Here is a 24,119-nt window from a genome sequence, read left to right as displayed (position 1 = left end):
TGTATGCTGTATAAATTACATTTTTCAAAGGTAATAGGAATAATACAATTGAGTAACCAATAAAAAGAAAAAGAATTTAAACAATGTGATGAGGAGGAGAAAGAGCGGAAAGACAGGAAGGAAAGAAGAAACAAGGAAGGAAGGTCAAGGGTGACAGAGTAAAGAGAACGGAAAAGGATGGTTAATGTCCAACGATGTGAGGAAACAAGAAAGTGGAAGAACTGCAGTTCACATCTTCAAAGAACCTCTGCATCCTTACACACAATTTACTGCAGGAAAAATGCCCTTTTTTTAACTACAGTCAGATTTTCTGATGACACCTTTTAAACCCGCATTCCTTACATAGGTACCTGCCTATGGAATTGGGGAGAGGAGAACGTTCTCAAAACAGGTAACATTAACAATATCACATGAGTAGCTGCACCTTGTGTCAATGGGAAATAGACAGGTAATTGTGAAAAATATTGTAAACTTAGAGCAGATGGGAGATCCAAAGATGAGTGAGTCTGAAAGTGATGTTTTGAGACCTGTCCCGAACGTTGAGAGGGATCCAGCAGTTCTGAGTGCGAGAGGGAGGTTGGTCGTTTTTTACACCATATATACCTGTGTTATTTAATTTATGAACAAGGCATAATTTGCATGGCGTCCAGTATCTGTTTCCTGAGAAATGATTTTCTTGTTTTGTTCTGGAGATGATAGGTGGTAGCGTAGTTGTTAGAGCTGCCTCCTTTGGACCCAATGGTCACACATTCAAATTTCATCTCTAGCTGTAGTACCCCTGAGTACAATACTTACCCTAAATTGCACCAGTTAAAAAAATTGCCCATATGTAAAAATGGGTAAATAATTGTGGATATCTGCACATTGTATGTTGCTTTGGAGACTAAATGAGTAAATGTAGGGGGGGTGCGGTGGCGCAGTGGGTTGGACCACAGTCCTGCTCTCCGGTGGGTCTGGGGTTCGAGTCCCACTTGGGGTGCCTTGCGACGGACTGGCGTCCCGTCCTGGGTGTGTCCCCTCCCCCTCCGGCCTTGCGCCCTGTGTTACCGGGTAGGCTCCAGTTCCCCGTGACCCCGTATGGGACAAGCAGTTCTGAAAATGTGTGTGTGTGAGTAAATGTAAATTGGTCTTAACTCTCTGTCTCTCACACACTTAATGGGCCAGAGGTGTGAGCAGGACTGATGGGCCTTCCTTTCAACTTGGCTGCAGCCAACTTTTCTTATTAGAGCCAAAAGTATATTTGAACCCCCAATCTTTAGGTGTCCTTGTCTTTGGACTGTGTGTCCCTCACCAGTCACCCGCACAGCTGGAAGGTGGGGAAGCAGACTGGGGAATCAGCTCCACCCAGAGTCTCGGCGTCTGCCAGCTCAGTGTTGCCGTTAGTTAACTATCGATTGACACCCGGAACACCAGGTGAACACATCTTCTCAGCACCTGGTCTCGTCCCTAAAGTAGTGTCTGTTACCTGCGGACCCAGAGTATGTTTCAGGTGGGTTTCTAGCAGTGTGAGGAGCAGTGTGGACCTTGGCCAGATGTTTTTAGACCCAGCGCTCTGTCCACCTGCCCAGTCTGACACACCGGTCTTTTCCAGCCCATTTGACCAGCTCTGTGGACGCTCTTCATGTTACCGTTGTTTAAATTTCCCCTGGGGCTTAAAACTAGCTTGATTAGTAAGTGAGACTTTGGGAAGATTATGGCTTTGCGCTGACAGATGACCCAAGTACTCTGAGGGGAGATGGAGATTGGGGTTTGCTAATCTGCTAGTGTTAAGCTGGTGCAGGAATGAAACGGACCACGGTGTGACTTCCATGTGACTTGTGATGCTGAGTGTGAGTCTAAATAATTACAGAAAATACGGGGCCCTCAGAGCACCAAGGCAGCAGTCGCCCAGGAAGAGGAGACGCTGCCTTTACACTGTGGAACTCCCAACTGATCCGAAACAAAGGCCTCAAAGAGAAGCGGTTTCAATGTGGGAGCCCATGTTTTGACTCAACTGGTGGCCTTCCTAAGGGTGTGTGGGTGCGTGTGTGTGATGTCCCAAGGTAAGGGTCTGGAAAGGTATCTTCCAACCCCCACAAACATCACCCTGCTCAAGGCAACCAAGACTAACCGACCCTCTTTGGCCACAGGTTGCGCTCGCCTCGTGGATGACGTCATGTGCCGATAAGGTGTCCGAAGGGGTCCACTTTAGTTCTACCTTCAACGTTTCCACCGTGTGTTCCCCTCCTCCAGTTACAATAACACCTTCTCCTCGCCCCTTTGTGCCGTTTCGGTGTGACAGGCCTAGTGTGCAGCTCAGGACAAAGAAGAAACCCTGAGCTTGTGTTTACAGGAGTAAAGCCGGTTCTTCCTGGGAATGGCGCAAATGGTTGGGGGTGCAAACTGTCACAGCGAGTTTGTGAACACACACACACACACATTTTCAGAACCGCTTGTCCCATACGGGGTCACGGGGAACCGGAGCCTACCCGGTAACACAGGGCATAAGGCCAGAGGGGGAGGGGACACACCCAGGACAGGACACCAGTCCATTGCAAGGCACCCCAAGCAGGACTTGAACCCCAGACCCCCTGGAGAACAGGACTGTGGTCCAACCCACTGCGCCACCACGCCCCTTTGTGAACAAAGAACTCGAATTAATTAACGGGGGCCGGATCAGCTCGTCTTGCGCCTGTTTCGTGGCTCATCAATCACCCACCTTCTGCAACGATTCCATTGTGATTCAGTTTGGGTTCTCAAAGTGCTCCTATTCCGAATCCGAGGGCAACTTGTAGCAGGCAGACTTTGCGCCTTCCGACGGTTCCCAGTTGAGCGGCTCTGCAGCAGGTTCGAAAGAGTCCCGAAAGCGTCCTAAAACACAGTAATGTCTGTGTACATATGGCGCCTGGCCCCACAATAACCCTCAAAACCCTTCCAGCGTCCAGATGTCTGTGGTACTTGCCTCGCCTGCTGAAAAAGGACATTCTTCCCCGCAGGATGAATATGTGATTATGTTTCCAGTGGCTGCCGATCTTCTCTTCGGCTGCCACCCAGGGAGCCAGTTCCCACTTTCCCTCTTTCTTTTCGTATCATCACAACAGTCCTGCTGTGCAGTGCGGTGTTTCCACCTAAAGACAGTTATCCGCCTGCTTCATTGCTGACTTTGGGTTTTTTTTTACTTGTCTGCAATCATATTCTATGTTTACCTTCTCGTCTCCTTTTTTGCAGCTTTAAAGTCCGCAGCTTTTTACCAGAAATGTTTCTCAAACTTATGCCGCAGTTCTGTTTATAATGATTTATGACCAGAAGTTATAATTATTGTTAATGGTTCTTCTTAGCTGCCCTCGTTTTTGCTACTTTTCCTTTTTCGGCAAAGAACCACTCGATTTTTATGCGAAGACCAAAATTGCCCATGTGCTCGGTGAACTTTAAAAAGACAAGGGTTCTAGCACTCCGTGGTGTCGACACAGTGGTACCGTATTGCTCGAGATCTTTTTGTCATTTTTCCAAGTGAAGCTCTATTAATGACACAAGTTGTGCCGCTCTCTGGGGAGCACAGTTCATAGGTCCTCTACAAAGAGCACGTATTGCATTTCAGTGTTTCGGGCTGTAAACCCAGAGGCCGCTTTCTCAGCCCCCACCCCACCACCCCCCGCCTCCGTTTTTTAAAGCACTTCACTCTACAGCAGAAACAACTGCGCTGCTAGTGCAGATAAATGAAATGTGTTCATGTTAAACAGAGCAGAATAATTTTGTGTCCACAGGGGGCTGCCTGTCAGAGGTGTGGCAGGCCCTTTCCAGTGAGCCAGCAGGTGGCGTACTGGTTAAAGAGGCATTCCGTGACTTTAAGGAGACTTTCTTTCCTAGTCCCTTTCTATTAATTTTCCTGTACTGGCTGTTTTGAACCTACAGCTGAGGTCTTGCTCTCATGCTTTGTAATACTTTACAGGGTACAAAGCGGGGTTCTCTCTGGATTGGGTGTCAGTCACCGCTCCAACTGAAACACATGACTTTGGACTCTGGGAGGAAACCAAAGCAAATACGGGGAAGAACACGCAAAATTGTACTCGGGTCGAGACAGATTCGAACCCGCAGCCCGCGAACTGCAAAGCACCAGCGCCGCCTGGAGCTCTGTCCACTGTAATGCGTTACAATTAAGCGTTATATATGGTGTAAAACAACTGATGTCAAAAATTTGACCCTGGCTGTTGGCAGATGTGCGTTCTTGGGACACGTAGCTATCGCTGCAATAAAATAATGAAACAAGAGAATTATAGAAGAAAGGAATCCGCTGTTTCCAAGAGCAGTGGAGCACAGAGCAGCAGAATGTCCCTCATAGCGGAGCTTCTCCTATTCCCCTGACACCCCCTGTGCCGATGCGCCGAGCGCGGCTCCATGCCATCCTGCATCCGTCTCCCACTCTAATCCATCTGGTCCTTAGCACTGGGGGGGTGGTCTGTTCAGTCAGACCGGAGTAAAGCCGGAGGCCCAGACCATGTGTCCTACACTCAATAAATACCCCTTTGCTCACAGAGTGTGTGTCTTGAAATCCCAGGCATCTGAGCACTCATGGGCCCTTCAAGGCCCGTGCATCCTACCCCCCATGCCCCCCATGTCTCCCTCCCTATCAGCCAGAGAAGTTGGGACCCCACACCCACCTTGGGGGGTCTCATTGGTGACTCAGCAGAACAGCTGTAAACAAATACCCCCACTTGCCCTTGAATGTGCAAATCCATCTGTGGGGTCCAGAGGAAGGTGGCGGGGCGGTGTGTGAACTGGGGGGTTAGCACGCAATTACACCTGTGCAAACGTGGTTAAAGACAAGCTGTGAGATGTGAGGAATATTTATTCGCGAGGAGAAGGACAGCAGATCAAACTGGAAAAATGAGTCTTCCTTCTCCACCCCTTCCCTGTTTGTAAGTCCTTCACACCCCCAGCCCCACCCCCTACCCCGAGAGGACCAATTCACACAATGGTCCGTATTGTTCCTTCAGACACCGGTGGAGATATGAGCTCCTTGTGCAGGGGGGTGTGCCAGAGGGGGGTAGTCCTTCCTGCTGTAAAAGTACAAAAGAGAAGCAGCGTTGCTCACCATTCTCGTATCGTACGCACATCTCGCATGTCATCTCCTCAACCCGCACTGCATCCCACTTCCTTCAGCTGGGCCAGAACGGCACCAGGATCCACAGCCAGCCCATCACACTGCTTTGTGTTTCATGGAGACGCTCAGAGGTACCAGGGCTGAGCGTCAGTAAAGGTGTCTAGAGTTAGATTGCATGTGACAATGTACTATGTGATGAATCCTCATAGAGTGCTGTGACTGAAACTGGACTACCTCTAGATGGACGGACGGATGGATGGACAGACACATAGATAGGTAGACGTGAATACGTGAATGGATATATTAGATATGTCATGCAATGAATGCAATCAGTTCCATTTATGAAATTAAAGTTCATCTGGGACCTGCTGACTGATGGAGTGCTGTGGGTGGCAGCAGCGTGAGGTCACCACCTCAGTGGCCTTCACCGCAGGAAGGGTCCCCTGTGGTTACCCTGTGGTTTGCCAAATGCAAGTTGCCGGTAAGCAGATTTAAATGCTTCATTTATGGGCACCTAAATAAGAACCCCCCCCCCCCCCCACCCGGGCCTTATCCAAGTCGCTCTTGACAGATGATGCTCCAGGATGAATCTGTTTTGTACAGAGTGTCCAGACCCAGTTTGCCTCACAGACACCTGCAGTGATGACCCCCTCCAGCCATTGCTTCGCTCTGCCGTTTCTCCCTATAAGTGGCGAACCTTAAACTAAATCAGCTTTTGCCCCAACACGCGGCCCCCAAGGAGTGGGTTCCAGTTCCCAGAAAGCCTCAGAGGACGCGGTGGAATGTGTGGCAGACAGAAAGCTATTCAGGCAAGGATTAGAAAGGCAGTTGAACCCCTTCTACCACCTTGCGGCCGGGGCCACTCCACTCCACTATTGTTTCAGAAGTCACTTATTACCACCCCCTTCAGGTTGTGTCGCCATGGTCCTGACCTGTGTTGTGCATCTCACACGATCCCATCCACCCCCCTTCGTTTCCCCACAGCACCTGTATATGAAGCTCATCTCAGGACTGTGTGTAGGGTGGGGCCGTGGGGTGTGTATGCCCTGTGGAGGAAGTCCATGCGCCCTCCCTACACAAAGAAGCGGTGTGCTCCATGTCACGATGTTCTTGGCCTCCTGTCCAGTCTGGGCAGCGCAGGCTTCCCTTTGAGCCGGGTGCAAGGAGTTAGGAGGAGTTGCCGTGTCGTGAATGACCCTTCAGTGTGCAACTATTCCTGTGTGTGTGTGCATGTGTGTAGATGTGTGTGTGAGAGAGAGACGGTGTGTTTCAAATCTGAGGGCAAACTCCTTAGTAATGAGAGTGTGAGAGTCAGGAGTGCTGTGGGGGGAGGGGCTTGATGCTGGTCTTGGCTTTCATAACCGCACACGTGTGTTAAGATTGATGGTGCGGATTTGTCACAAAGCTGGTGTCAATACAATGATGCGCAAGTAGGAGGAACACCGCCAGTGTGGGGTGGGGGCTGCTGGGGTGTCGAGTGATGGTGATGATGTTGTTTTTGGCAGAATTCCTTTCCCTTGGGTGACTGTGTGTGTTGCACATGCCTGTATGTGTGTGTTCATGCTAGAAACCAACTGCTGAGACTCCAGGGAGATGGGGTCAAGGTGTTATTTAATTTCCACTTCAATGTACCTACTGTGAAATTACCTTGTTTATGGTGAAACTGACATTGTATACACAGTGAAAATATAATACTGTAAAAAAAATACACACACAGACTTTTCTATTGCTAAACTGCCTCTGCTTACTTCCCAAGACATTAGTCCAAAATTCCCGTCGACTGTGAAAGGGAAGAAATCCACGGCATCAGAGCAGAGCTGTTGGTACGAGCAGCGAGAGACATGCACACACAGGAAGGGTCGGACCCAACGAGGCCCAATCAGAGCCCCACTCTAGGAAACTCCTTCCCGGTGTGATTCTGCTTCCTTTTCCCCCCCGCTTTGTGGACATTCCTGCTCCACGGTGCTGGAGAAGGTTGGAGCAGGTCTGAGCTCTGTGGTGGAAGTGTGAGGTCACCAAGGGGCGAGCTGGAAAAGCCCAAAGCCTCAGCTAAGCTGTTGCCGCTGGCAACCAAACTGTTGTTTTCTCTTTTCTGCCATGGCGACAGGGTGGATGTCATCCGTTTATTCATGGGAGGGTGTTGAGGAGTTTGTGTGGTGGCAGCAGCGCTTGAGTTGGCTCTCGATGGGAGAAGGCACCGGTGCTCCAAGCAGCTGTAACGATTTGTCCTTCCCGGCCCAAGAGTGAGGGAGGCCCACCTCCAGCTCTTTAAGGCGACATACGCAGCGGTGCGCAGGGTCAGCAAGCTCCCTCTTGCCATAATGAAAATAAAAAAGCAGCGGGCTGCTTTGATCAGCGCAACAGCCGATGGCCTTCCATTTGTCCGGTTTGCTGCACTGGTGGGCAGTGCATCTCTGAGTTGCTGCCAGAGTCCAGTAGATGAGCGGCTAAGAAGAGCTCTGGCTCCATGGTCCAAGAATTACAGCTGCATGCCACTGCAGGGTGGTCAGCGGGGGCACTCTGCCTGGCCTGTGCCTTGTGGTCCTTGTTTGCAGTTCTGTTCTTTTTCCTCTTCCCTGTCCGTATTCCAAGGTCCATCAAAGCAATGAAAATGCGCCTTATATGTCTCCCTGTGCAGATCCAGGAATGCTCTCTCAAACCCGGGATCCTGCATTCCAAAACCCCCCAGTCCATTAGCAGGACCTGCACTCACCTCTGTTCCGTCTAAAGTCCGTTCCCAGTGCTTCACTGCCAATTACCACTGAAAGTCAGTCAAGTGCACCTTGTTTACTGCAGTGGCCCAGTGTACAAGATCTATTTATAATTTCCATTTAGCAGTCTCTTTTCCCCAAAGTCACTCAGAATGAACCAGATTTCACCCACAGATGATGCAGATACGGAACTCACGAAGTGCACTCAGTGGAGCGTGCTGTGAGATGAGAGGAGGTCCTGTGTATCTGCAGGACCAGGTTATGGTTTTGATGTGTTGAGAGAAGCTGAGGTTGGAATCAGTCGTCACTCCCAGACTCAACCAGTGAAGTAGGTGAAATGAGCAAGTTATGAAGATAGATTCCTGACGGGTGGAAAGAGGTGCTGGGAGGTGAAGGATCTCTGTCTTGAAGAGGTTGAGTTGTAGGTGGTGATCAGTCATCCAAGCAGAGATCTCTGGAGGCCCAACAGCAAAACGAAAGGAATGCGTCTGTTTAATTCACTAATTAATTGCTTGTTGATATTGTTCATTACTGCAATTTTCTTTTCATGGCATTAAGCTAAAAAGAAATTTTTAAAATGTTTGGTGCTCATTAAGGAAGTCAGGTTGTATAGGACACGATCACTGTTCCGTTGAAACAAGATGTAATGCGGTTTGTCTCAGCATGTATTCATCTCTAAGAACAGGTCAAAATTATGCTATAACTATCATGTACTGTGGTCATCCTGAATAGGAATGATCAGGAAATGTGTTTCGATTTTTTTTTTTGAGCCTCAACGCAGCCAGGTGGAGTGTGTTATAGTGTGTAGAACACAGTTGAGTTGTGTGTGGAGTGCAGGTCAGACATGCTGCGGCTTGGGCTGCCCAAGGCAGGCCAGTCGACCGCATTGCGCCACCACCACACCACACCACACCCCAGCTGGCTGCTGCGGTACCTCAGTCTGAAGCACAACCACAGCCTGGTGTAGAAGAGAGGCGTGACCAACGTGATGGCGGTTCCAGCTGGCTCCCTGGCCCTGGTGCTGTAACCATGGGCGGGGGGGTCCCAACGAAAGACTTTCATTCGGACCTGTGACTTCAATCTTGTGTGAGCGCAGATATAAAATGAACGTTTTAAAACCCTGCCTTTTGTGGCGGAGCTCTTTTGGTCACTGTCTGAAAATGCACATGATTGCTCCCCCAGATGGGACACGACTAATTTTATTGGCTTTGCACAGCTTGAATTATACAGTATAGTCCACACTGGTGTTAGCTGTCGGTGTTTCCCAGCCCCATTTTCTGCGTGTGTGTGAGAGGGAGCATAATGATAATTTAGTATTGAAAGAGGAAAAACATTACACTCCATGGTGTTTGTCAGACAGGGGGTGCGGTGGCGCTGCGGGTTTGACCGGGTACTGCTCTCTGGCGGGTCTGGGGCTCAAGTCCCGCTTGGGGTGCCTTGTGACGGACTGGCGTCCTGTCCTGGGTGGGCTGAGTTAGGCTCCGGTTCGCCGCAACAGTCAGTTTCAGTCAGTGTGTGTGTGTGTGTGTGTATGTATGTGTGTGGGTGTTTGTCAGCATGAGGTAATTCACTTTCAGTGAGTGTTCCGGTCACTTCTGCGCTCTTCCTCCAGTCTTCCTCTCATGCTCCAGATGCAGTAAAGGTCCGGCTCATGAAGGGACAAAAACAAGTTGTAAAGCGGTAGTTGAGGGGCCACAGGGCGGAAAAGGGAACGGTTTTAATGGCCTCGACCTGGAGTCACGTATGCACGTGGTGCTCAGTGGCTCAGGCACTTCTCTCACACTCAACATCTGACAATCGTGTTGAAGGTAGAAGGATGTGTTGCAGTGTGTGGTGGTGTGTGTGTTGGGGGAGGTGTGCGGGAATCACAGCCATGTGGAAGGTCCCTGCAGTGCAGCCATATCCAGTCCCACTCTGTGATTAACAATGAGTCAAAGCCCATGTACGGCGGAATGGAGAGGGGAGTGGTCACCGATCGGCCCATCAGCCTGGCCACAGGGAGAGGGAGCTTGTCTCCATGGGGGGCGGAGAATGGAAACAATCTTCCTGGGCAGATTAGAGGCTGTCTCTTCGGATTTAGGCTATCAGGTGGACTGCCAGGAGGACGCTGAGACAAACAGACTGTTGGGCCACCTTTGCACCATGTGTTTCTGTTCACCATTAAGGCTACAGTATTGTTAGGATGGATGGATGGATGGATGGATGGATGGATGGATGGATTAGAACTTTAATAATTCCAAAGAAAGCTGGGAGACAAACAGTCCAGCGCTACTTGGACAAGAAGAGGTCAGTACCACCCCAACACTATAAGGAGTCATCGTAGAATCTGATGGCTGCAGGTGTTAATGACCTCAGGTAGCTCCTCGGAACAGCACAGCTGGACTCGTGTGTTGCTGGAGGAGCTCCTCTGTTGAACCAGGGTGGTGTGCAGAGGGTGCAACTCATTTTCCATGATGTTTAAAGTCTGGTCCAAAGCAGAACTCTGCCCCACTCCTTGGTTACAGAGGAATTCAGGAGTGGAGTTTCTCCAAGCAGCAAACAAGTTTGGCTCACGAGTGTGAGAACTAAACGCAGTGTGTCGGGGGGGTTTGGGGCGCTGGCGTTCAATTAGCCATGTATGTTATGTGGAGAAAAGCAATGAAGTCCAGACCGATCAGGAACATCTTTTCACCTTGTAATGAAAGCAGTTCAGGCCAAGTCTGGCCAAGTCTGAGAAAGACATAATAAACACTGGGATCAGGAGAAGGTTTGTCTTGGTCCTGGGAAACGGGACATGAGGTCAAGGTCCTGATGTGGCCACGGCGTCCTGGGAGATGGATGCCATTGCTCTTACGGGGAAGAGTGGCCTCTCCCAGCACAGCGTCACCTCACTGGGTGACCTCGGCATGGCGACCGTGCGCCAGATTAGGAAGCTTCTTCTCGGAGGGAGGGCTGCTGTACCTCCCAGGGTCGTGTTGCCTTTATCTCCGGGGCCTATTGCTGTCAGCCAGGACCTAGTTACTGAGAGCAGAGTTTCAGCTGCATGCCCATGCAAAACACTCACTTCTCCTCATGTGTTGGGGCAAAATCTGACTGATGGGGTTCAGACGTCAGGACAAAATTAAGAACGAAGGTCAACCGCCAACAAACACTTTTACGTTTATATAGCTAACAGTTTTTTCCAAAGCAGCTTGCTCTGTTTTACCCATTTATGCAGCTTTATGTTCATATTTACACAGGGTAATTCTTACTGTATCCATCAGGGTAAGTACCTTACTCAAGGGTACTCCAGGAGGTGGAGTTCAAACCTGGGACGTTTGAGTGCAAGACGACAGCTTTAACCACTGCGCCACCTGCTGCCCAAAGAGCGTCCCAGCCGCAGAATCCTGTACGTGGGGAACAAAAACATGTGTGGAAGTGCTGGAGAAGCAGGAGCGCTGTCATGTTTTTCCAGGGAGGACTGATGGGCCCTGGAGACGGAGTGTGACTCAATCGAAGCGGCGAATGAGCGCAGAGCCCAGCAGAGACACACTGCATTTATTTTGGAGGCGCCTGCTTTGTTTTCGTTGAGCAAGTGTCAGCGCAGGTCGGCCCTCAGCCCGTTAATAACACTTAATAGAGCAGAGGGGACAACGAAAACAGCCCGGCACCCTCCTCCTGCCTCTCTGGGCTGCTACAGCACCAGTCCCAGACACCCCCAGCTTCTTCACCCTTGGGGGGGGGTGTGATTGGGGTCTCATTTGGGCATGGCGGCGGTGGGGGGCGTTGTTTGGGTAACCTCAGTCATGATGCAGGACGGTGTTTGGCCTTTGGGAGGGCTCTCAGAACCTCTCTCTCAGTCCATGGGGTGATGGTGGTGGGGGGCCAGAGGAGACAAGGAGGCTCTGGAGCACGTTCAGCCTAGCCAAGTCCCCCCACCCCCAGCCATTTTCATTAAGAATTGCTGAGGTGTTCCAAGTGCTGTCCCAGTGACGTCGTTTGTTTGGATTTGACACTCGCTGTGCGGCCATGTGTTGCACCTCCTGCTCGCGCTCGGGGGGCGTCGTGTTTAATGTCGCTTTCATGTCTGTGCCTCCTTGGTATTCTGAGCGCCACAGAATTGTGTCACACAAAGAGCCTGCAATGCAGGAGTGTGTCGTGGCACCTGAGGGCGTCTCCCCCGTGGCTGTGTATCCAGCTCACACACACAGGTGCGCACACACGTATAAGAAGCGTGTCATCCCAGCACGGGGTGGCTCTCATGCCGCGGTACAACAGAGCCGAAGTAGGTCAGCTGTGCATTTGTATGTGTATCTGTGTGGGAAAAGTTTTTTTCATAATGCTGCTCCCACACACGCAGCGGGTTGGACCGGGTCCTGCTCTCTGGTGGGTCCGGGGTTCGAGTTCCGCTTGGGGTACCTTGCGACGGACTGGAGTCTCGTCCTGGGTGTGTCCCCTCCCTCTCCGGCCTTACGCCCTGTGTTGCCGGGTTAGACTCCGGCTCCCCGCGACCCCGTATGGGACAAGCGGTTCAGACAATATGTGCTCCCACACACATTCATATTTAACCTTTTTATAATAAATTTGTTTCCTTTTAAAATTACAGCCTAGGATGTTAACGCAATTAACAGGAGGTGCAATTTAATATTTTCACGTGCTCATAAATTAATGGGAAGATGAGTCTTCTCGGTGATGCACTGAACTCACTTACACATCTACGCAGAAATTTAACACACACTCATGCCACCTGAAACACATCACTTTGGACTGTGGGAGCGAACCAGACCACTTGGAAGAAACCCAGGCCAACACAGGCAGAACATGCAAACTCCACGAAGGCTGAGCCAGATCTGAACCCACACCTCCGGAGGTGTGAGGCATCGGTGCTACCTGCTGCACCACCATGTTACCACAACAACTATAAATTTATATCAATGCATTTGTGTTCCTTGAGTGAGCGGCTTTGCAGGGGGTGCACTGGGACCCCTGGGAATGGAGGCTCGGAGAAATGGCTTCGAGAGTCCGAGCCAAAGCACCACCTCCCACACCTCTTGTGGTCAAAAACACAAGCACAGCTCCCATTGTCACAGCACAAGGAAACCATTGTTTTTCTCTTTGCGCTCTCGCACCCAGGAATCTTCTCTCTGCTGTTTCTACTTTTTTTTAAAAAATCGTGTGAAACAATCTGCTTTTGTCTCCTGAAAATGCAACAGAAAGCAGCGCGGTTTAGGAAAGCAAGTGGCATAGAAGAGAAGGGCCTAAGGGTCTATGTGTGTCACATGGCTAAGGGCCAACAAAGAGTGCTGTCACAGGGCATCTCTCTGCTCCTCCTGTGACCCTTGTCTCATTTTCTGCTCCACGTCCGCCCCTGCAGGGGATACCTGGAAGGGGGGCCCCCCCTCTCCTGTGCAGGCTCTGTAGCAGCAGAGCTTATTGTTGCGGGTTTTCAGAGCAGAACCAGCCCAGGCTCCTGGGGTTGTGAAAGAGAACGAGCGGCCAGATCAGAAAACTGAATCAGAACCATCTGAACGATGCTGTTTGTGTAGAGAAATGACCACGAGAATGGGCTCCGTGGCGGGAGGTGTTTCGTGGAGGAGGGTTTGTGTGTCTTACTGCAAGATAAATTGCCTCCATGACATGGAGCTGGACTCAGACCATGCTTCAAGTTGCCTGTGGCCTAGGAACATTCCTTATGGAGAAACGCTTTGCCTGACCCCCATCCTTGTCCTCCTCAGAGACAGAGAACCACCTGGTGGCTCAGGAGGCCGTGCGAAAGCAGCCCACCCCACGCCCCCCACCTGCTCAAGAGCAGCTTTCTAGTAAGGGTTCGAGCCACAACCCCAGCACTGCTCTCCATCTCCCTATTACCCTGCTGCTCCCTCCCGTTTGCACACATGAGTTCAGCTTTAGTGGAGACCACCACACAAGACTGACTTGTAATGCAGGTCACAGTGCACTGAAAAAGTATTTGCCCCGTTTCCTGTTTTCTCCTTTTTCACCTTTTGGACATTCAGTTTGATGAGATCTTTTGTCAGTATGTTATTTCCGTGGTGTGAATGATAATACATGGAGGACTGGGCCAAAATTCTTCCACATCAATGCAAGACCCTGGTCAACAGCTACACAGGTCACGTAGGCTTCCGCAGCCGTTGTCATTAGACTGGAATTTAGCATCTTCCGGAGTAGACTGCGTTGTCATAGAGACTAATCCCAACATTTCGTTTCCTATTTCGGAAACATCCTCCGGAGCACTCACTAGAGACTGGTCACCTAGTAAACTTTGAGCAAACAAGGGTACTGGCATCAGTCTCCAACTACAGAAGCAGATTGGTTAGAGAAGCCATAGAGATAGAAAAGCATCCAGACAACTTTAACAAAGAAGATGGTTTCAAGTTGTCACAAACATGGACTCCACTAATCTCATCTATCTCCACCAGATACACCACTGACCAATCATCAAACCACCTCAAAGCTGAACAGCCAATAGACGAACTGCCCCCGGCTGGTACAGCCCCTCAAGGGAGGCCACACGCTGACAATAGGACCCCTTACTACTTATGAACCCGCCCTCCGGCAGATACACGATCCAATCGCACCCCTTGCTGACTACAGCCTCGCCCACCAACCGCTATAAATACCCGAACTCCTCAATCAACCTAACAGACTACATCAATGATCTGGGAAGACAATGTCTAACGGTTCACGATGCAGAACCCTGAGGATGTTTCCATCATAGGAAACTAAACGTTGGGATTAGTCTCTATGACAACGCGGTCTACTCCGGAAGATGCTAAATTCCAGTCTAACGACACAAGTGTTTAGTTGCAGTCATTGCACCTAAAGGTGACACATCCAGTTACTGACCAGTTGCTTACTGACAATTACTTTTTCACACCTATGATTTCACATTTCATTATCTTCCACACGAAGAAAATGACACAACATGAAAAATGGCATGAAAAAACAGTACTGGTGTCATTTTTCCTCTTTCAGGCTCTACTATAACTGATAAAAAGATCTCATCCGATTGAATATTTACAAAAACTCAAAAACAGGAAAAAATGGAAACGGGGCAGATAATTTTTCACTGCACTATAAATACATTTTTTTCTGCTCATCACCGGAGTCTCATATCCATGAGCCTTTCTGTCCTTCCCTTCTGCTGCAGGCTGTCTGAATTGCAGTCGCATCACAGCGCTCACAAATCAGCTGAGCTCACTTGAGGCTAAGGTACAGTGTCCATTTCCTGGTCTTTTGGCTGTGGGAGGTACAGTAGATGACTGTATCCTCTCGTACAAGTGTAACTGGTTTAATTTCACATTTACCTGGAGATCTTTGGTTCCATAGTAACTCTGTGTTTTTTGGATCTTCCAGGTCCAGCTCCTGACGAGCCCAACCTCCTTGTCTCATCGCCACCTACAGGGCCAGGAGGGAATAACAGGAGGATTTTCTCTGTTAGGGGCACCGCCAGCGAAAGGTGCACCAGGAGCTCAAGGGCCCATGGGTATGTGTACCTTCAACCAGGAGATTCATGCTTTGGTGCATGGAGGTGCACAGTTAATACTGGGTCATTGTTTCAGTTATGAATATGGGGACTGTGACGAGCAGAGCAAGCGCTGCTTGACAGGACAAGAAAGGAATCTTTTCGAGACCTACTGTTCTCCATATTTACGCCTCACACCCCAGTAACTTCCCCCTTAGGTGGTCTGACTGACAAAATGGCAAAGCTGCATAGGTCTGCAGGAAGCATGCATGCACATGCGCAGGCACCTACACACACGCTTGTCCTGAGCAGGGTCACGGTGAGCTGGAGCCTAACCCGGCAACACAGGGCGCAAGGCTGGAGGGAGAGGGGACACACCCAGGATGTGACGCCAGTCCATCACAAGGCACCCCAAGCAGAACTCGAACCCTAGACCACCACAGAGCAGGACCTGGATAAACCCACTGCGCCACCGCATCCCCCCCTTCTCCAGGAAGCAAACACATAAAAGTTGTCCTTCCCTGGACCTGCGCTCAAGACTGTGAACATAAAGAAGTCCTCCTCCTCTGTAGACCTCCCAGTAACATATCTGTGTTGATACACAGTCTTGTACACATTTCTGTTTCCAATCCCAATTAACTGAAAAGAAAATGGTATGATGTCTGCAGTTGCCTGTCTGTGTTTGTACAGCGTTGTGAAAAGGTATTTTCCCCCTTTCCAGTTTTCTCTGTTGTTGATCACATGAAAAGTGTTCAGTCGCAGTCATTACAGCTAAAGGTGCTGCCAACAATTATTGACTTTTTGACATGATGACCACACGTTTCATTATGTTTCCCACTAAGGAAATGACTTAAAAGCCATACGTGTGTCACTCTTCTGTCTTAGGCTCTATTCATTCAGTCATGCTTCTTAAACTGACTGAAAGAGCCAATGAAATTTAATGCGGAAAAGCTGCAAAAAATAGAGAAGATGTGGAAGAGGGACGTACTGCACAGCACTGTACATAGCAAAGGTGTCATGGCAGTGGGTGGACTTGGATACTGAGACATCAGTGTTCGCTCTGTGTGGGTTTACTGCTGGGCTGCCCTCAAACAGTTAGAATGCACATCTACATCAGTCAGGATCCCTATGGAGATACAGCACTAGTGCATTACCAGCTTAGGCGGAGGTAGACAGGCCCTTCCTCTCCCCAAACCGCCCCAGAGAGCCAGATCAGGATTGAGGGGGTCTTTGCGGGAGTTTCTCATGTCGGTGCGGATCCTTCCATTCAGTAAACCACATGTCAGCCACAGGGTGGTATAACGCCGTCAAATTCCTGACTGCCAGACTGACTAAATTCCTGCTTTCATTCCCACAGGCAGTTAATTACAGAACATTATCTTTACGGTGTTTGGCACCAGGAAGAACAAAAGTCTGTCCTTCTCGCAGCGCTGTGTTGAGGGAGCAGTGTCTGTCTCCATGCTGTTTAGGTCCGACAACCAGATCAGTGTCAGCATGGCCAAGCTGGCACAGCGTGAAGCAGTATGACATCACATGTCCCCGAGTGCCCAAAAAGTTATGCTACATGCCGATGTAAGATGACTGAAACACTTAACAAGATCTCTAGACCTGTCAACATATGAAAATCAGCCCTGTAGACCTGAATCTGAATTTTGAGGGGGATTTGTTCCCCGGATCCCTGGCTAGCTTGATAGATGAGTCAGCTCTCATGCTGTTCTTGTTGGAGGGGTATGATGTTTAGTCGCTCCAAATGGCACACGATAATTTGGCCAGTGTCGAGAAAGACGAGAGGCTGGAGACGGAGAGCCCCTGGCGGAGGAGTGCGCGGCAGATGTGCCTGCAGTGGGGCGTTCTCTGATGTCGTGATGACGACCACCTGCCAGATTGTAGGAACGCTGTATCGAGAAGGGAGGAACTGCAGTGCCCAAGTCCTTCTTTTCGAATCAGAAATCATACTAAATTACTAGGACTCTTTGTGTGCCAGATTAAATGGAACAAGTTTAAATGGGCCTTTTTTGATTCCAGGACATCCTTTGGCAATTTAATATTAAAATAAAACAACGTGACTTAAGTGTGTACATAAACAATGTAAAAATCAGGTGGTCACATCGTTTTTTTTCTGCTTTTCTGACCAAAACACAGATCTGGCAGGTTTCATATCCATGTCAAAGCTCAGCGTTTCACTTCCTGTCTCTTTCTACTCTTGTCTCCCATAGGTCCACAGGGGGAGAGGGGAAAGGACGGCAGCCCTGGCCGAGACGGTGAGCTACTGATATTCACAGTTCAGAGCCGAACTCAGAGTTATAATTCCACTGCTAAAGTCAGTTAGAGGACTTCCTAGAGCTGTTGTGACTTAAGCAACTTAGTGTAAAACTACTTACAAAGATTTATTATGGCTGGGTAATTTTTACTGTGCCAATTCAGGGTAAGTACCTTGCTCAAGGGTACTACAGCAAGAGAGAGGAGATTCGAATCAGAGTCCTTTGAGTGCAAGGCAGCAGCTCTAACCACAATACCACATGCTGCCCCAGCTTCATTATTGTAACATTAAGAGCAGGACATCTTGCATTGGTCTTACAGCAAAATTGCGAGCCTACAACACTACCTGGCATGGTGTTGGTGACCTGGTTCTGCTCTCTCGTCAGGAAGGCCTGGATCCAGGGGTCTGCCAGGACCCAGCGGACCCCGTGGGGAGGCAGGAGTGAGAGGTCCCTTGGGGGCTCCAGGGTCAAAGGGGGCCCCTGGTCCCGTGGGTAAGGCTCTGTATTCCTTGTTGCCAGTTCTTGGAGGTGTTTGACTTCATTTATTGTTATTTGACCTGCTTAGGCAGGAAACAGAGCTCTGAGCTGTGGCAGCAGAACAATCGATAGGTAACAGTAGGATAAAAATAACATGGTTTTACATGGAAATAGAACAGTCAGCTTACCGGTGGAAACAGATCGATGGATGGACAGTTGGATGATAAATAACTTTATTGCTGCCAACGGAAATTGCACAAGGCTCGAGCAGCACGTGTACAAAAGCAGAGACAGCGGTAAATACCACATTCAGACAAGTATAAAAGTGTTTAAATAGTGGATTGCATTTAAATTAAATAAACATGGACAAAAACAGAGGTCAATGCGAATAGGTGTGTCTGTGTGCGTGTACTTACCAGTTACTTTATAGTTTGAGTCGCAGACATGACAAAAGCATTTCCAGAACAGTCCAAGCCGGGGTGCCTCATTTCCTGAGCATCAGAAGCCCTGGCAGGAAACAGAGCTCTGAGCCGTGGCAGCAGGCAGGAAAGCAGCGCATCCTGGAGAACAGTTCCGTGTGAAGATGCTTATACGATGGCATGGAGCCACTTTTGCGCTGTGGTTCCGTGAAGGAGGAGAGAGAAATTCTGTGCAGGACTGCAAAGTATTACAAATTACACTGTTGTTGATGTTAAGTGCCATCGAGTTGATGTTGACTCTTGGCGACCACATAAATAGTGTTTCCAGACATTTCAGTCTTTCACTTGTGTCCTCTGTGTTGGAAGGGCTGTGTCCATTGTCACTGCAATTGAGCCCATCCATCTGGTTGCTGCTCTTCCTTTCCTCCTTTCACCTTCAGCTTGAGTCCAGCCTTGGCATGATGTGTCCATAGTTCATGATGATGGATGAAAGATTCAGGATGAAGGTTCAGGATGAAGTTCATCCATAGATGATGTGTCCATCTTCAGTCTCATCATTGTTCCTTCTAAGGATACTTCTGGCCTGATTTGACCTGATGTCAGCCTCTGTGTTTTCCTCTCTGTCCATAGTGTCTTAAGAAGTCTTGTCCAGCACTACAGTTCAAAGGAGTCTTCCTGTCCTGTTTTTTTTTTTTGGGCCCAACTTTCACATTCATATTGCACTATAGAAAAAAAACAGGGCTTGAACAATTCAATTCAAAGATGGAAAAGGTCCTCACGTACGCCAGCGTGAGCAAATATCATTGTGAGAACGTGAGAACATGAGAACCTTTTCCAGCTTTCATTGCTGCTCTGCCAATTGCTGCTCTTGCCGATTCCCTTGCTCTTAACTGGCTTTCGATGCCCTTTTTAAAACAAAAGGGGTCAAATTGGGTAAAACGGCAAGCTGTCAAATCCAACTTTAGATTCCAGTTGTGATTTCTGCAGAAACATTGCAGCTCTTTCTTCAGCAAACCCCTGTGAATAATTAAAGAATGCTCATTGTGACCGTGTGTTACCATTGAACACACGAACAGAGCGCTGCAGAACACAGCGTGACCCTCAGTGACTCCTCACCCCTGCTTGATTCCTGTGGGGTAAATCAAATTTAGAGCAAAGTAAATTACAGTCATTTTCAGAGGACAGCCATGTGAATTTAATACGCAGCAAACATGAGCTATTTACATAGGACTGAGGTCCTTATTTCTTCCATATGGATTCGGCTTTATTCTTTCTTTTTCTCAAATCTACTGTTTCATGTGTCCTCGGAGCACAAAGTGATCTCTAAAGGACGTTCCTCTCGGATTGTCTTTGTTTTTCCTCAGCTGTTATTAAGAGGAAAGCAAACAAAAAATGTTTTTGATCTTGCACAAACATTGTAAGTCGTGAAATAGAGCTCTATCTATTTGATGTGGCTGAAGGTCCGGCCCGAAATCCTTGTAAGATGGGGGTAACAAAAACGGACATCCCCATAAAGTAAACTTGTAAGAGCGATAGGGGACCATGTCCAATTTCAGAGCCATGACTTTCCAAGGAGATGTAATCAAATGTTCAAGGGCTATTGCCCAGTCGCTCTGGCTTTTTCCCTGAGTCAGCAGTGAGGGGAGGGTATGGTATGTGCTTCCTAGACAAAGAAGCTGGATCTGTCTGCACTCAAGACCCTAGCCATAATATCCTGCCCACTTTAAAGCTATTTTTTAGCATTATTGGAAACAAATTGTGTTTTCCTCATATCCAATAGACAACAACACTGGATAATAAACATTTTGCTAAGGTGCACACAAATTAAAATAAGACAATTTACTGTAGTGAACTGTTACCGTACCCAGTGAAGAGAGAGGTTGATTTTGAGTTGTGCTGGATGGAATAGGGAGTAGGCTTGGCAGTCATTCTTTCACAGCAACTGCACAAGCACATGGAAGCAAAGTGAACATGAGACAGGAAGCCAGCAGGAAACAGCTAATGGTACACTAGTGCCAACTACAGTACATTACTGCACGTCCACTTCCCTCATACAACATACAATTTTTTTGGATGCAATTTGAATAAAATTTCTTATACTGATTTTTTTTTGTTCCAGAAATTGAAAATTTGGTATGAAAGCCAAAAAGCCATTATACCAAAATTCTGGATAAAAAGAGTTCCTAAATTGAGGGATGCCTGTAATTTTTGCTGAGGACCAGTTCACATAGCAATAGGGCCTGCTGAGTTCTGTCTTACCTTGATTCTTAATTGTTTTAATTTGCTTGCTGTTTGGAGATGTATGACTTCATGTGGAGTTTCACTTTGATTAGTTTCTCATTGAAAAGTAATTACAGAATGTGCATGAGTGTGTGTTTCCAGGACTGAACTTCCCTGGGCCCTGCTGTCCTTGCAAAGGTACTTGCTGGATTCAGTCAGCTGGCTTCGCAGATAAAATGTGAAATGTAGCTAATAATGATCACACGTCGCTGATCCCCCTGGGGAAATTCACTCAGATTGCTGATGCGCTAAACCTATGTATTTGTCTTGGACTGTTGGGGCGGGAAACCCACACAAGCACAAGGAGAACCTGCAAACTCCACACACACTGGGTGAGGAGGGTTGGACTCTTGTCCTCTTCAACCTTTCATGTGTTGAGACACCATGTCCGGTGAAGAAAAACAAGGTGTTGTTGACAACTGTCCGAAATGATTACTGGGTTCATGTGAAGCGAGAGCGATGGGTGGCGACAGCCTAGGCTGGATGATGTGGTGCAGCACCACCTCCGAGGAGTACGAAGTATGATTTCACTGGCTGGGGCTGCTGGGATTTGTTTGGGTTTCTTAACACAGCGCCTGGCTCCAGCTGAGCCCCTCTGCCGCTGAGCTTCAAGCAGAGCACTTCCCTCCAGAGCGTCGGACTCCCTTTCTCAAGGGCTGTGTTTGTGCTGATTCTCATGTTTTCCTGTTTATGTCGGCTTAATTGATCCAGCTGGTATCGTATCGTTCATGGCCAATGCAGATCTGGGAAATAATGTGTTTGCTGTATTCAAGTAAAACTGGACACACAGATGTACCCAAAAATGTTGAAAAAAGAAAATCCTGTATTTAACATCTGTGTGACGGTGTTAACGATGCTATTAATGGCAATCATTTGATAACATTTACCTTAAGAGAACTGATTTGGGACAGATGTGGTTAAAGCAGCATGGTGGCGCAGTGGGTATCACCTGTGCAGTATAAATGGACATGGGTTTGATGCTCGCTCAGTTTGTGTGGAGTTTGCATGTCTCTCTGTTTTTGTGTTGGTTTCCTCTGACACGTGGAGAACATGCAAACTCCACACAGACCGAGCTGGATTCGAGCCTGCAATTAATCGCTACCCTCCTGTTAATTACGCCCAAACAGAAGGCTCCCCTATTGCTCCCTGTTGGTATTAGCAAGCCCCCCCCAGAGGTCCAAGGAAGGAAACCCAATAGTCTGTTCAGGGGGGGCTCCGCGCCATTTCCCTTCTCCAGCCCTCTCCCGTCTGGGTTTTTCCATCTCGGCCTTGTTAAAGGCTGCCGTACCAAGTACCACGAAACACGATCTGGACTCCAAAGTGTGTCTGAGCCAAGCTTCCTGTCACTGAGCGCGCCGTCCTGCTTGCCAGCTGCCAAGGGGAAAGATGCTGGAACAATCAGAGGGCAGTTAGTCTGATTCCAAAGATTACATTTTCCTTTGGCAATTTGTACAAACACAGGATTTGCTTTAGAATAAATAATTTATCATTTGTTAATGCTGACCAACTGTGATAAGCTGTTATTGTCGTCGTGTGTGATGTAATGTTATTGTCACTGGCCTCTTGCTCCCACTGCTTTCCTCACTTTGTGGCCTGTGTCACACTGCTGACAGGACCCCAGGGACCACCAGGTCTCCCAGGAGAAAGGGGTCTACCTGGCCTTCCTGGCCCCCCAGGGCCCCCTGGACCCCCTGGGCCCCCAAGGCTTCCTGCTGCTGCACATGCTCGTATCCTAGAGCTGGGAAGTCCTCCAAAACGTGGTAAGTGGTGGAACTCTCACACTTTGTACACATTCACAGTTGGAGAATCTCCTATAACAAGTGTCACGTATGCAAAGTGTGTGTGTGTGTGTGTGTGTAAAGATGAGAGCTCTTTCACAACAAAACCCAGGTAAGGGGTTAGGTAAGGTTGACTATTTCGCCCAGGTAAGGAGTGTCAGGCAGCAAGTTATCCTTATGTCGTGATACGTGACAGTGGCCCCCGATAGGCCTCAGGTTCCTAACCCAGATGAAGGAAAAGCTAGCCCATCCCCCCACATTGACAACATCTAAACAGTTCCACAGTCCCTGTCAGACCCCTGTCACATGGGGTGTGTCCTTCACTCCACATGTAGCAAGTACCCACTGCGGTGGATCTGTGTATGGGGGGAGAGGGCTTCTTCACCTTTACCCAAGTGGGTGGTCTCCCTGATGTAATGCAGAGGCACTGAAGTCCCCACTCATACAAAATACTGTTGTTTCAAAAGCTTTGTGAGAAAATTGAGACGGACTGTGAGCTGTCGCCATGACTACAGGTAACCACAACCACATGGCGCAGTGTGGAGCGACAGCTGTGATTAAATGTTGAAAACAGCCTTTATGTACCTGCGGGGGCATCTGTGGTGCTGCAGCAGGCATCTGTGGTGCTGCAGCAGGCGGCGGCGACGTGGGCCTCGGAAACCAGAGGGGCTCTTGCTCTTGTCAGATATAGGTGTAGAGGTCTAGAGGACTAGAGATGTCCAGTGTTTTCAGTAGAAACTAAGTTTTTCTTTAAGAAGCTCCCACACTCAGACCCCCTTGGGACACAAAGACGTCAGAGGGGTGGAAGGGGGATGAAAGGCAGAGCTGATGCTGCGAAGGCAACCTGTCCGCCAACAAGATGGCTGACATCACTCAAGTGCTACCAGATGTGCTTCGGTGTTCGCGGACGGGTCTCAGGGGGACAAGGTGGTCAGGCTCAGCGTTGGCCAGAGTAAAGGGGCCAAAGGTAGCTGTCTGCAGAGAGGGGACATGGCTGTAGGTGCTTGACCTTGGCAAAGAATGAATGGGTTGCTGTGTGCAATCGGGCAAATAAAGGTCTCCCAAGAGAGTGACGATGCACAATGCATCCGGCAGAGTGTAGAGAAGTAGAGGAGGTGTGTAAATGTGCTATTCACCGCTTTCCATATGTGTCGTTTTATTTTATTTACTCACTTATCAGACCCATTCATATAACCCTTTTCCAGAGTGACCTACAATGTTAAGCTACCTACAGTTATTTACCCCATTTATGCAGCTGGATAACTTTATCAGTTGATGGTAAATACCTTGGTCAAGGGTACTATAGCAGGAGATTGGATTCCAACCTGCATCCTTTGAGTCCAACAGTTACAGCTGTAACCAGTGCACCACCTACCCTGTCCTGGAACTAGGAATGAAAACAAAGTCTTGTGAAGATCAGGGAGGTGCAGAGGAACACATATGCAGGACATGTCCACCCTTTACCAGTCGACGAAGAAATATTTCATAGTGGGGCTGAGGGACCACATCCCACGTACCCCCTTGTTGTACCAGCATGTTCTCGACTATGTTCCGATCTTCAGCTTTGTGTCTCAAGTCACCTGGAAAGTGTCCGCAGCGATTTACCCAATGTCAGAGTCACTGCGATCCAGAGTGTATCCTGAAAGTACAAGATCCCAGAAAGGTTCATCAC

The 24,119-nt window shown here is 48.8% G+C and overlaps 1 protein-coding gene across 4 annotated transcripts in view; it reads left to right on the top strand.

Annotated features, from left to right (window-relative positions):
* Nucleotides 1-24,119, top strand: part of emid1 (EMI domain containing 1) — a 63,393-nt gene that overhangs the window by 26,145 nt on the left and 13,129 nt on the right. For 3 of the 4 annotated variants that reach the window (XM_018749066.2, XM_018749067.2, XM_018749070.2), the window contains exons 4-9: nucleotides 13,485-13,568; nucleotides 14,918-14,979; nucleotides 15,124-15,253; nucleotides 17,449-17,493; nucleotides 17,878-17,985; nucleotides 22,283-22,429. In XM_018749066.2, coding sequence (XP_018604582.1) covers nucleotides 13,485-13,568; nucleotides 14,918-14,979; nucleotides 15,124-15,253; nucleotides 17,449-17,493; nucleotides 17,878-17,985; nucleotides 22,283-22,429 — 576 coding nt within the window. The remainder of the gene's footprint in view (nucleotides 1-13,484; nucleotides 13,569-14,917; nucleotides 14,980-15,123; nucleotides 15,254-17,448; nucleotides 17,494-17,877; nucleotides 17,986-22,282; nucleotides 22,430-24,119) is intronic. The other variant, XM_018749068.2, reaches the window with a different exon arrangement.

This window comes from Scleropages formosus, chromosome 19 (genome assembly GCF_900964775.1).
Source record: "Scleropages formosus chromosome 19, fSclFor1.1, whole genome shotgun sequence".
NCBI lineage: Eukaryota > Metazoa > Chordata > Actinopteri > Osteoglossiformes > Osteoglossidae > Scleropages > Scleropages formosus.
This window is presented reverse-complemented; position numbering and strand designations above follow the sequence as displayed.